Below are 12500 nucleotides of genomic sequence, written 5' to 3' on the forward strand. Positions count from 1 at the left end.
AAACAATACGACGACTGGGATTCGGTTTGTTACGATGAGGGACGATTTTAAGTGATCTGAGGTCGTCTGTTATCTCTACCCCTCAAAGTCTTACGGTTAAGCGATTCAGCTTCCGGGTGCAATGGACTTGTCTGACAGAGCTTGATGAATAATGAATGCCCCCTTTCCTGCTTGTTCATGGCATTCATTCACTCATTTATCTTGTATTGCGTTGAGATAGATCAGTAGGCATCGTATGCGTGGTTTCGGGTCATCGTTGAAACCGAGATGTCGGATCACCAAGGCGTGAGGTTTGACCCAACACATATCACATGACTTTAAAACGGAAACACATTCTTACATTGACCCGATTGGGCATGCAGAGAGATGCAGTGAGAAATCTTTGCATAACATAGACACACACATACACAGGAAGACGCACACACACACCAAAACACACACAAACACACACTATATATCCTGTTTCCTACCCCCATGAGACATAAAACTACAAACAGTATCACCACAGCTGACAAACAAGTCAGTGTGTGCATATCTAAATCAAAGTATGAAGAGCAAGAGAGAGAGAGAGGCAGACAACGATACACTGAAACAGATAGAGAAAGAGAGACAGACACGGATAGAGAGACACAGACAGAGAGACACAGAAACAGAGAGAGAGAGAGAGACACAGAGAGACAGGAATAGACTCATAGAAGATAAGAGAGAAAGAGAGCGAGAGGGAGGAAGAAACAGTGAGTAGCAGAAGCAGGGAGAATGTGAGAGACCCAGGCTTGGCTGTTCAACCGAGAACCAGAGAGCTTCACAGAGATATATAACACAGGCGTACCGAAATAGCAGCCGACTGTCGACCAGGAGACCTAGCAGCAATGCGCTAAACAGCAGGAGGCTCTTACCCAATCAGCAGCCCGGGTGAAGGGATGACGCCGGGTTAAAGCGAACTACGGTAAACACAGCTAGTTAGCTGCCTCTGTGCACTGAACTACTAACTAACTACAGAGACACCATCAGCACGACGGACAGACGAGCTACAGGAGAGCCGGTCCACACAGTGACAGAAGGCATGCTCAGTGTGGAACTGTGTACGCACACACCAACACACACACACAATATACGCACACACCAACACACACACATTCCAGCTCCAAGTACAAACCATGCAGAGAGTGGGGTGCTGATGTTTACATGTTTGTGCGCTCATGCGTGTGTGTGTGTGTGCGTTTGTGTATGTTTGTGCGTTCAGATAGGATGGTCGCACGCTCACCATGACGACGGAAGGGTGGGCGGGCAGCTGCTTGCCGGCGTTGCCGTGGCCGACGCCGTGGCCGGCGCCGTTGGTTGCCGCGCCGGCGCCGGGCGGCAGCAGCTCGTCGTCCTCGTCGCTGAGGTCCTCGGCGCCGTCCGACAGGCCGTCGCCGTCGCCGACCGTCAGCAGCAGGGTGGCGTGCTTGGCCTTCACCGTGAGCATCTTGCACTTGGAGTGCAGCGACGAGATCCCCTCCTGGTAGCCCTGGATCTTCTGGGCCAGCTCCTGTCAACACATCGCGGCGCCGTCACACACCGAGAAACCGAGACCACTGAGACCACCGCCGCCGCCCGCCGCCACGGGGTCGAGACCGGGGCGTTAAAATCCACAGGAAGGCGTCGAAACAAATCCCAGCTGGAGAAAAGCGATGAATGAGAAACGAGCCGCGGGTCCGGAGTCCGAACTCAGCGTTGAGCGCGAAGCCGGTGGTTGAGTGAAGAGCAGAGCGGGAACATTCTCCTCTCCGTCTCTGGCTTCCACCCGCGATGTGTGTGTGTGTGTTTGAGTGTGTGCGTGAGTGTGTGTCAGCAGCAAGAGACAGCAAGAGCAGGGAGAGAGAGAGAGGGAGAGAGGGCAGGCTCAGCAATGCCTCATTCCCTGTGACACACTTTTCTCTCACTCTGTCTCTCCTGTTCTGTTGCTCTATTCATGCCCCTCTCTCTCTCTCTGTCTCTCTCTCTCTCTCTGTTTCTGTCTCTGTCTCTCTCTGTCTGTCTACCGCTGCCTCCTATTCTCTGTCTCTCCCTCGGTCTCAGCCCAGAAGCACACGGATGGAGAGTGAGTGATGTGAGCTCCTCAGACAGGATGCTTGATTTGGCGAGAGGAACCTCAGTCAAATAGTTCAAAAATCTCCCCGACACTCCCTCTCACACACACACACACACACACACACAAAGGCAAAAAAACAAAACAGGAAATGAGCTCACTCACTGCCCTCCCCCCTTCGCTGTCACTCCCCCTCTCAGCCAATCCCAGGGGCCGGATTACTTTCGACAAAAGAGAGCGGCGAGTGGGAGACGGAGAGAGAGGAGGGTGGGAGCGAGACCGAATGACAGAGAGGGTGTCGAATTACAGCCAGGGAGTCAGGCCCGGGCCCTCCCCCCGCACACACTCCATTCCTTCCCTCCCTCCTTCTCCCTCCCCCTCCCTAGGCTTGTCCCGCAGATGGCTGAGGGTAATCGGGTCATGTGACTCCAGTGGGCCAGTGGGACAGCTCAGCTCAGCCTGGAGACCAAACTCAGGCAAACAAACAGCAGGCCAAGCTAAGTTGCCCAGACACACACACACAGAGGGAGGGAGGGGGAGAGAGAGAGAGAGAGAGAGAGAGAGAGAGAGAGAGAGAGAGAGAGACTAAGAGAGAGAGAGAGAGAGAGAGAGACACTAAGAGAGAGAGAGACAATAAGAGAGAGAGAGAGAGAGAGAGAGAGAGAGAGAGACACTAAGAGAGAGAGAGAGATAGACTAGGAGAGCGAGAGAGAGAGAGAGAGAGAGAGAGAGAGAGAGAGAGAGAGAGAGAGAGAGAGAGAGAGAGAGACAGATCAGAGCACTCTTATCTAACGTGGTCATGAAATCTGAACGGAATTCATTTTGAACATTTACATTAAAAAAAAGCGTGACCTTTTCTCCCTTTGAATAAAGAATGAATCAGAACCTATCTACATTCTGCCCATCTCATCTCCCCTCTCTAGCATTAAGAGTCGGAGCCTCCCCGGGTTCTGTTCCCATTATAACTTCCCAGCAGGGAGACCTGCGCCGTGGGACCCGCTGGGAGGCTCCCATGCGGAGCAGGACCTGCCTTGAACCCGGCTCACTGGATCTGCTTCCCATTCCACCGGCTCTTGAACCGCCACCACACACAGACTCAGCAGAGTGCCTCTGCTGTGGTGGAGAATGAAATGCAGGCTCGGGTTAGGCACTGGGAACCCTGAGACACCGTATCTAATCTGGGAGCTCATATCACAGGAGGGGTAGAGAGCAGCCAGCCGATAGAGCAGGAATGGGCTGTTTGTTTTGAGTGAGAGAGGCCGGAGTGATGTTTAACACACACACACACACACACACACACACACACACACACACACACACACACACACACACACACACACACACACACACACACACACACACACACACACACACACACACACACGGTATTTACAGTAATGACAGCAATTTCAAGGTTCTCATTGAGGTGATTCTGAGAGTAGTGAACACAATAGTAAACCCTATAGTGAACCCTATAGTGAACACCATAATGAAGACTACAGAGACTATTATAGTGAACACTATAGCGAATCCTGCGTGAGACCCTAACTCATGGAGGTCCGAAGCCCTAGTCCTCTCTCTGGCAACTAATGTGACGGATTTGGGCCGCGGCAGTCCCTGGAAAGAGGATTCATTCCTGGAGACACATATTGGCTCCAGGGGAACCAGTGAGCTGAGACTCACTCAACCAAGAGGATGAAGAGAGTGTGTGAGTGTGTGTGTGTGTGTGCACGTGAGTGAGTTAGGGAGTGACTGTGTGATTTTGTGTTTGTGTGCTAGAGCTATATGAGCACGTTGTGCGTGTGTGCGTTCATGCTTATGTGCGCGTGTGTGTGTGTGTAATGTGTGCACGTTGTATGTGTGCGCATTCATGCTTGGTGCGAGGGTGCGATCGTGTTTGCGTGTTTGATGGCATGTGTTTGTACTATGTATTAAGCTTGTGTGCGTTTGTTCCACGTGAACCCATAAATATGTGTCTGTGCTTATGTGTGTTCGTGTGCATGTGCATCCTGGTGTATGCGTGTGTGTGCGCCTGTGTGCGTGTGTGAGTTGGTGCACGTGTGCAATGTGTGCATCCATGTGTGTGTGTGTGTGCGTGCCTGACCTCGTGGTGATGGATCTGCGCCTGCAGCTCCTGGATGTTGCTGGTGGAGACGGGCCGGTCCTGGATGATGCGGTGGGCCTCCTCGATCAGCCTCTGGAGGTTCCTCACCTCCAGCTCGTACTGCTCATACTGCACCACCGCCTCCTGCACAGCCCCGCCCCCACAGAGGACACGCCCCATTAGAGCCACGCCCCCAGGGAGCACAGGCCCATTACAGAGCCTCGCCCCCAAGGAGGCCACGTCCCCCGAGAGGACACTCCCATTAGAGCCACGCCCCCAGGAAGGACACACCCATTAGAGACAGACCCCCAGGGAGGACACGCCTATTACAGAGACACAGCCCCAGGGAGGACACGCCCCAATATAGGTCCACACCCCCCTAGAGAGGACATGTCCTGTTATAGAGCCACACCCCCTAGCGATGGCACACCCCTTAGGGAGGGCACACCCCGTTATAGAGCCACAACCCCAGTGAGGTCACGCCCCTTTAAGGAGCCTCGCCCCCTTTAGTGGACAAGCCGTGATAGAGCCACGGCCCATTACAGAGCCACGCCCCCAACGAGGACACGCCCCTTAATAGAGCCACGCCCCTTAGGAAGGATGTCAGAACACGAGTGGCTGCTAAAGATTGCAGCAAAAATCATCTCCAGTGACTGCATGCACGCATCCAAACATGAAACCTGGGATGAGTCATCGATGAGGTTCAGACAGCATGTAAACACTTCCAGCTGTCCCTCCGTCACCTGGGTGGATGAGGAGGACCTCCGTCCACACAGAGAGACGTCTCTTATCCCGGTACGTCCCCCACAGGGACCCCACTAGGCTGCCATGAGGACCGGCCAATATGGACACAATTAGTCAAGATGATTTAGCCTCAGTCTAAATCCCCCCCCCCCCCTCGGCCCCGGCGACTAATCTTCACCAAAATAAGATTAGCAGAGTAATCGCCATGGCGACAGATGAACAAGGAGGGGGGGGGGGGGTACAACAGGGGCGGGGCCAGGGGAACCATGACTTTCCTGAACAGACATGCTGGGAACTACAGGGAGCAACGGTCAGGATTCAGATCCATCACGTTCCACTGGATTTGGAATGTGATGCAACGTTTTAAATGTTTAAACCTATTTTAAAAGGTGGGATGCATGCTGAAATGATCTGAGCAATGGTGGTTCATTTCATTCAACCTTGAAGTAAACTTATGATTTCAAAATGCCATTGGTATGAAATCTATGTTTATATAAAGGTAAGGTATAAGATTTAGATTTGTTTATATTTTCTCTCTGAATAATCTCAAAGATCATTTCAAGGACACAACTAAACAAACATTCTCCATAGCCTGTACTAAAGAGTCCAACTCAAAGACCACAAAGGATAATATAGAGTTATTGCCCAGCCCTAATACAAGTCAACCAGCGGGTAGCTATAGAATGACACCAGTTGCTGTCTAACGGGCGAGGTGACAGAATCTCTGTCCATGTCCTTGCTTGCTGTGTGATGCATCCGTTCCATAGCTGTGGGTCAGGATGGAACTCTGTGTATTCCGCATCTGACAGCTGATCTACACAAGCGTGCTCCGAAGAGGGCTATTTGTACGCATCTCACTGTATATTTGTACATGTTTCTCTTTCTTTATATTTAAATTCGGTATATATTGATGATGATGTTGTAAAAGTTGTATAGCAACAGTCTTGAAGTCATAATTCTATTTTTATTGTTTTTATATTCTGTAGTAGTTTTTATTTATATATTTAGTATCCTGCGTTCTGTCATTTTACCAACCTGATTCACTGTGCATTTTCTAAGTTATTTTGCTTCCTGTTATAAAATGAAGCACTCGAAACCAAACAAATCAGCCTTGCTTCCTTCCTGTCGGTTTCTATCAAAGAAAACCTAGGAGGAGCTGAGGACTGACAACAAGTGTATTTCTACAGTTGCAAACTACATTGTGTTGCTTTGAAACAACAATTCTTCAAAGTTTAATACTGGACAACTGGACGAGTTTATATTCACTTTTAATAGCCAATTAAACTATTACTAATCCCTGCCTTGAGCAACGTGAGTGGTCGAAACCAAAAAGGAAGCAAAAGAAAATCAAACACCCCGTTCACCGAGACATGGGCTAGACTGCCGGCAGTCTTCACTGCATTTGTAGTCTGTTTTGTGAATACAAATGCAACAAGCCCCCCCTTAAGAACTCATTGAATGTTGTACGTCCTGACACTTAATGTACACACTTATTTTATGTTGTACGTCCTGGCACTTAAAAATAGGAGCATCGTGTAGCATCTTATCTTTGCTGGGTTAACCTAACAATTGTTATTGCTTGGCACTTGGTTCTATGAACATCCTCACTCTACTGACAGTGATATATTGTTTCTCTTTCTTCAGACAAATGTACTCATTGTAAGTCGCTTTGTAAAAGCGTCTGCTAAATGCCCTCAATAATTAACAATAATTAAGCAAAAATAATTAACAACAGCACATTTGCCCCAACTCTGCATTGGCTGTGTGAGTGCTGCCCCCTGCTGTACCTGCAGGATATTGCACTGCTGGATGGTGGTGTGCTGCAGCTGGCTGGCCTCGTGCTGCAGACTCTGGGCAGTGCGGCAGATGGGCAGGCTGGCCACTACCTCCTCCGGCAGCCGGAGGGCGCTCTGGCACTGCTGCACCGTGGTCACCTGCTGCTTGAAGCCCTCCATCTCCACCAGCAGACGCTGGAGACGGAGCACACCAAGACGTGAGGGGTGATGTCTGTGTTTGTATTGTGTGTACAGTGCGAATTGTGACTTTTCTACATCTGTGTCAGAGAGTGTATGTGTAACTTTGTCCGTATGTGTAGCTGTGTCTGAATGTGTGTTTGGGTTGATGTGTTGTGTGTGTGTGTGTGTGTGTGTTTGTGCGTGCGTGACTTTGTATGTGTGTGTGTGTGTGTGTGTGTGTGTGTGTGTGTGTGTGTGTGTGTGTGTGTATGAAACTTTGTCCTTGTGTCTGTTTGTGTATGTGTATGTATTTTGGTGTGTGGGTGTGTGTGCGTAACTTTGTCTGTAGGTGTTTGTGTATGTGTGTGTAGCCGTGTCTGAATGTGTGTAATGTCTGTAAAGTGTTTGTGTAGATGTGTGTAGATGTGTGTGTGTGTGTGTGTGTGTGTGTGTGTGTGTGTGTGTGTGTGTGTGTGTGTGTGTGTGTGTGTGTGCGTTTGTGTGTGTGATTCTTTAAGTGCACACGCGTGCCGTGCACGGGTGTGTGTAGATTTGCAGTGTGTGTGTGTTCGTCTACCTGTCTGTGTGTGAGCTGTTCTCGGAGGCTCAGACGGTTGAGGTCCGGCGAGGCCAGGGTGGTCTGGACCTGTTCCAGGGTGGCGTGGAGGCTCTTCACCTCCGCCTCCAGGCGCATCATATCCTGTCAGGGACAGGAAGTCAGACACCCACACTGAGTATAATAGGAGGTTTGTTTCTCCAGGTGACAGCCTTGGACTCCGTTAAGTGGCTCGGGTTTCGGTTTATTGCTACTGAATGAATGCTGTTTTTATTAATACTTCTAAAAGGTTTTGAAAACATTTCATCAAATAAATATTAAAAAGTCATTTCGAAATAAGTATGCTTTTACTTTATGCAAGATGATTTATAGAAGGTATAGCTATACTTACTTTCTACTTTCTACTAACTATTCTTATACTTTTTAGGAAATTATCTATTCAAAGCCTTTATTTGGATGTAGTAATTCTTCTTGGTACGTAACAAACTCAAAAGATAATGGCATAATTAGGAAAGGAATATTCAATATAAGAAGGAGGCAACACAGTCAGAATTTGACCTTCCTTTTTAAACATCCCCAAAAAAACTAGTTAAACAAGATCAAACAAATCCCTTCCGACATTTCAATTAGGCTTTAATGCGTTACTTCATGGTAAAACGCTTTGTTACCAGACGCCCGCCGACTTCATTAGATAAACGGTTTCTGCCACAGAGCCTAAACGCGTCGCTAGGGAAACACATATCTTGGGTTCGCCACAAGGGGGCACTCTAGTCACACATAAATTGTACGATTATTTCAACTTTTTTACTACACTAACTACCTCGCAGATCTTGCAGAAGAATACATACTGTATATTATTTTAATATTATTCAAATTATATGTTAATCTTAATGTTATTCGAATTTGAATTTTGACAACCAAGCGAGAAGAGAATGAAGTATGCTACATTTATAAATAAATACTATTCCGATAAGCGATTGTGCTGAAGCCTATTGAAGCACACCATTACACTATTATGAACAGCTTATCAATGAGCGTTATTATAGGGCTTGCACATCAGAATGCAGCGTGGGATGTTTTGTTCTTTGCTACCCCGCCATCTTGAGAGTACTCAAGAGTTACGCTAATAAAAAATCCTAAACTGACGTTAATATACCGTAACCTTTGCTTATGAAAACTTTGTCTTGCCACATCTTCCAACAACAATGTCTCCCTATAATGACAAATTATCATAAATGTATGACCCAAAAGAACACAATAACGAGAAAAAAACAACGCTCCCAAAATGGCGGCGGTCCTCGCGCCGTGACATCACGTGTGTATGTGTGTGTGTTTGTGTGTGATGTCTTTCTTTTTTGTTTTGTCATCAAGGAATATCTTCTTAATATGTCGTGATTGTACTTTGTCGTTAAGGACCCCCTTGAGAACGAGACAGGTTCATCTCGAGGGGGTGTGAACCATCGTGGCGCCCGCGCCCCGATACACAAGGCGTGCCGCCCCCTCACCTTGGCGGCGTCCTGCAGGCTCTGGAGGCGCGTCCTTGCGTGCTGCTGCAGCTCCTCGGCCCTCCGGCTCAGGTGGTTCACCTGCTGGCTCCACCCCCGGGTGCGCACCACCTGGCCCAGCTGCCCCTCCCTCTCGGCCATGGCCTCCAGGTCACCATGGAGACCGCGGCACTCCCGCAGCAGGGCCTGTTGCCATGACGGCGGCGAGCGAGTCACAAAAGTCAGGGCCCGGCACAGAACCTTGAAAACGGAGGGGCTAGGGGCCTATTGTACGGGGGTTAGGGGGGTGGGGGGGGGGAGCGATTAGGCTAATTAAGGCGCGCCGTCGGGGATAATAGCAGCTTCTCCGGGAGACTGATTAACCGCCGGCGTCGCAGGAACTAGACCGGCGCAGCATTTACACGGAGACCAAGCCTAGGAAACAATTAAGTCGGATGCCAATTTGTCTACCAGAGAATTGCCGAGCGAAAGAAAAAGCTAAGACAATAGAGGAGCGACAATGGGCTGATTACAATTTACAAGGAGGCTGCATGGATTAGTGGGAGAGGAACGCACGGCAGGGGGTGGGGGGGGGCAGGGTGGGGTGAGGGCGGGGAGACGCTCGCGCTGGGTTTGTCCCGTATCGCACGCTGTGCACCACGCACCCAATATCGGTCCTATTGTTCCACATACTTTTGGCTAAGTACAGCAGTAGGTATCTTTTCAGACACACTTCTCAGCCTGTTGTTATCTCGCCACTTCCTGAGAGTCTCCTTATTGGTTGTCGTCAACACTGCATTGCATTGTGGGATATATACGACGGCGTCCTTTGCTTTCGTACTGTAATATTTCCCCTGGAAATAGTTTGCACTTCCCGTACTTTCGGTTTTAAATGTTTAGGACATAGTAAAACAATCACACTAACTTCTTTAAGCACACATCATAACATTTTAGGGCGGAGTCTCACCTGGTGGGCTCTGATTTGCTCCTGCAGCTGAGAGGCGGAGCTCCAGATGATGTTGCCAGTGACCAGGGCCTCTGCCTTCTCCGTCCATCCCATAATGAACGACCTCATCCCCTTGTACTCCTCATACTGCCTCTCAGCCTACTCACCAGAGAGAGAGAAAGAGAGAGATGACAACATTGACCACAAAACATGAGCTGGAAAGTACACAAAATACAACAGAGTACATCCAAATGGCTTCATGAAATTAAGGGATGCAGATTAGAAACTATTCAAATGGTGATTTACCCTCCGCAAATCATGGCTGTGATTAAAGTCGTGAACTCTAAAGAACCTCAAATCCAGCTGAGTTGAATGCGAGCAAAATATGTTCATGTTCGTGTCTACTCTACCAACAGCGATATATTGTTGCTTCTCCTTCTGACAAATGTACTTATTGTATGTCGCTTGGGATAAAACCCTTAATTTAAATGTAAATATCATGTTCAATTCAAACCCCTATTCAGAATCTACACTGCACATCTTCCAACAACAACGTCTCCCTATAATGACAAATGATCATAAATGTATGACCCAATAGAACACAATAACGAGAAAAAACAACGCTCCCAAAATGGCGGCGGTCTTTGCGCCGTGACATGTACTTATTGTATGTCGCTTGGGATAAAACCCTTAATTTAAATATAAATATCATGTTCAATTCAAACCCCTATTCAGAATCTACACTCTACGATCTCGCACTACTGCGAGACCTTTTAGTCTCAAAGTGTCTTCATGTGTGTGTGTGTACACTGGAATGTATGTATGGATGACTGTTGACCCGTGGACCGCAGAGGGACCCGCCCACCTCCTTCAGCCGGCTGGCCCGGTGATGGGCCTGCTGGGCGGTGAGCCTCTGGGTCTCCCCCAGCCGGGCCAGGCTGTCCCCCAGCTGTCTGCACAGCAGGGGGTTCTGCTCGCCGAACTCCTGCACCGCCACGCCCAGCTCGGCCAGGGAGCCGCCGCAGCCCTCGCACTCCTCACACAGACACTGGGGGGAGGAGAGAGGGGGGAGAGAGGATGGGGGAGGGAGGAGTGGGGGTGGGGATGGGGATGGAGGAGGGGGAGGGGAGAGGGGAGAGGAGGGAGGGAGAGGGGTGAGAGGAGAGGAGACAGGAGGGGAGGAGGGAGAAGGGGGAGGAGGGAGGGGAGGAGAGGAGAGAGGGGAGGGGAAAGAGGAGGGGAGGAGGGAGAGGGGGATGAGGGGGGAGAGAGAGGGAGAGAGAAGTAAGTAGAGCATAGGGGAGGAGATTTGGGGGGGAGAGGAGAGGTGGAGAAACAGGTGGAGGTGGAGGAAGCAGGTGGAGGATGAGTGGTGATTGAGAGGAGTAGAGGAGAGGTGAAGGTGGAGGGAAGGAGAAGTGAGGAGAGGAGAGTAGAGGAGGGGTGAGGAGATGAAAGGAGAAGGAGAGAGGAGACCAAAAAAACGTTAAAGCGTCAAGGGATCAAAGCTAAAGGAAAGAGGAAGAGTGTTTTGGTGGACACTGCTGACGCCTCGTCCCAGTTGTACATCCAGTTCAAACTAAAGATGCTTTGCTCTGGTTTGTGTTCAAACCAGCGCTACGCAGACTTCAGGGACTGGGAGGGGTCGAGAGAAGGGGAGTAGAAGAAAGAGGGGCGAGAACCCCATCTGTACTTCTGGAGCACACAAGTGGGCCAGCCTGATGGAGGATCACAGCTCACACACACACACACACACACACACAGAGGCACGCACACACACACACACACACACACACACACACACACACACACACACACACACACACACACACACACACACACACACACACACACACACACACACACACACACACACACACACACACACACACTGTCTCTCTCTCTTCCTCCTTCCCTCATTAACCCTAACATCTGCAAAACAAATGGCCAGTATAATGAGGGCTAATTGCGTGGTAATTAGTGCGCGTGTCTGCCTGATTACTTTGGTCTCCTCCCTGGCCTGCTCCAGGTCCGACGGCTTGTCCTCCAGCTTCCTGGAGACGCTCCTCAGCCGGCCTTCCATGTCCTTCAGCCGGGCGCCGAAGTCCTCCTTCACGTCCCGGGTCTGCTGCACCTCCCGCTCCCGCGCCTGCACCTGGAGCCCAAGAGAGGAGATGGCAGCATCAGCACCAGCATCATCATCATCGTCACTGTCATCAGCACCAGCATCATCAGCACTAGCATCATCATCATCAACATCAGCATCTTCATCATCTTCAACATCATCATCAGTTTCATTACCATCATCATCATCATCATCCTCATCAGCATCCTAGTCAGCATCTTTATCATCATCATCATCATCCACATCATCATCATCATCGTCCTCAGTATCATTATCATCATCATCATCATCATCATCATCATCATCATCATCATCGTACGAAGTTAATTCGATTATATTAACAGCAAGTATATTGTAATAACATCTTTATGGAAGATAATTTATTCATATTTTGCCTTGAACAAACAAATGTTAACATACGAATGTAGGACTCTAAACTGTTCTGCTGAAGGCGCTTTCAAAATAGAACATGGAGGTCAGTGAGGGGTGGATTCAAAGCGTGCACACTAGTGTAA

At 49.4% G+C, this 12500-nt stretch overlaps 1 protein-coding gene across 1 annotated transcript in view; it reads right to left on the reverse strand.

Moving 5' to 3' along the window:
- Positions 1 to 12500, reverse strand: part of syne1a (spectrin repeat containing, nuclear envelope 1a) — a 133764-nt gene that overhangs the window by 42240 nt on the left and 79024 nt on the right. The window contains exons 76-83 of the mRNA XM_056581866.1: positions 11863 to 12015; positions 10726 to 10908; positions 9882 to 10019; positions 8936 to 9121; positions 7452 to 7574; positions 6707 to 6889; positions 4176 to 4319; positions 1238 to 1531 (exon numbers count right to left, since the gene is read on the reverse strand). Of these exons, the coding sequence (XP_056437841.1) occupies positions 1238 to 1531; positions 4176 to 4319; positions 6707 to 6889; positions 7452 to 7574; positions 8936 to 9121; positions 9882 to 10019; positions 10726 to 10908; positions 11863 to 12015 (1404 nt within the window). The remainder of the gene's footprint in view (positions 1 to 1237; positions 1532 to 4175; positions 4320 to 6706; positions 6890 to 7451; positions 7575 to 8935; positions 9122 to 9881; positions 10020 to 10725; positions 10909 to 11862; positions 12016 to 12500) is intronic.

Source organism: Gadus chalcogrammus, chromosome 21 (genome assembly GCF_026213295.1).
Source record: "Gadus chalcogrammus isolate NIFS_2021 chromosome 21, NIFS_Gcha_1.0, whole genome shotgun sequence".
Lineage (NCBI taxonomy): Eukaryota > Metazoa > Chordata > Actinopteri > Gadiformes > Gadidae > Gadus > Gadus chalcogrammus.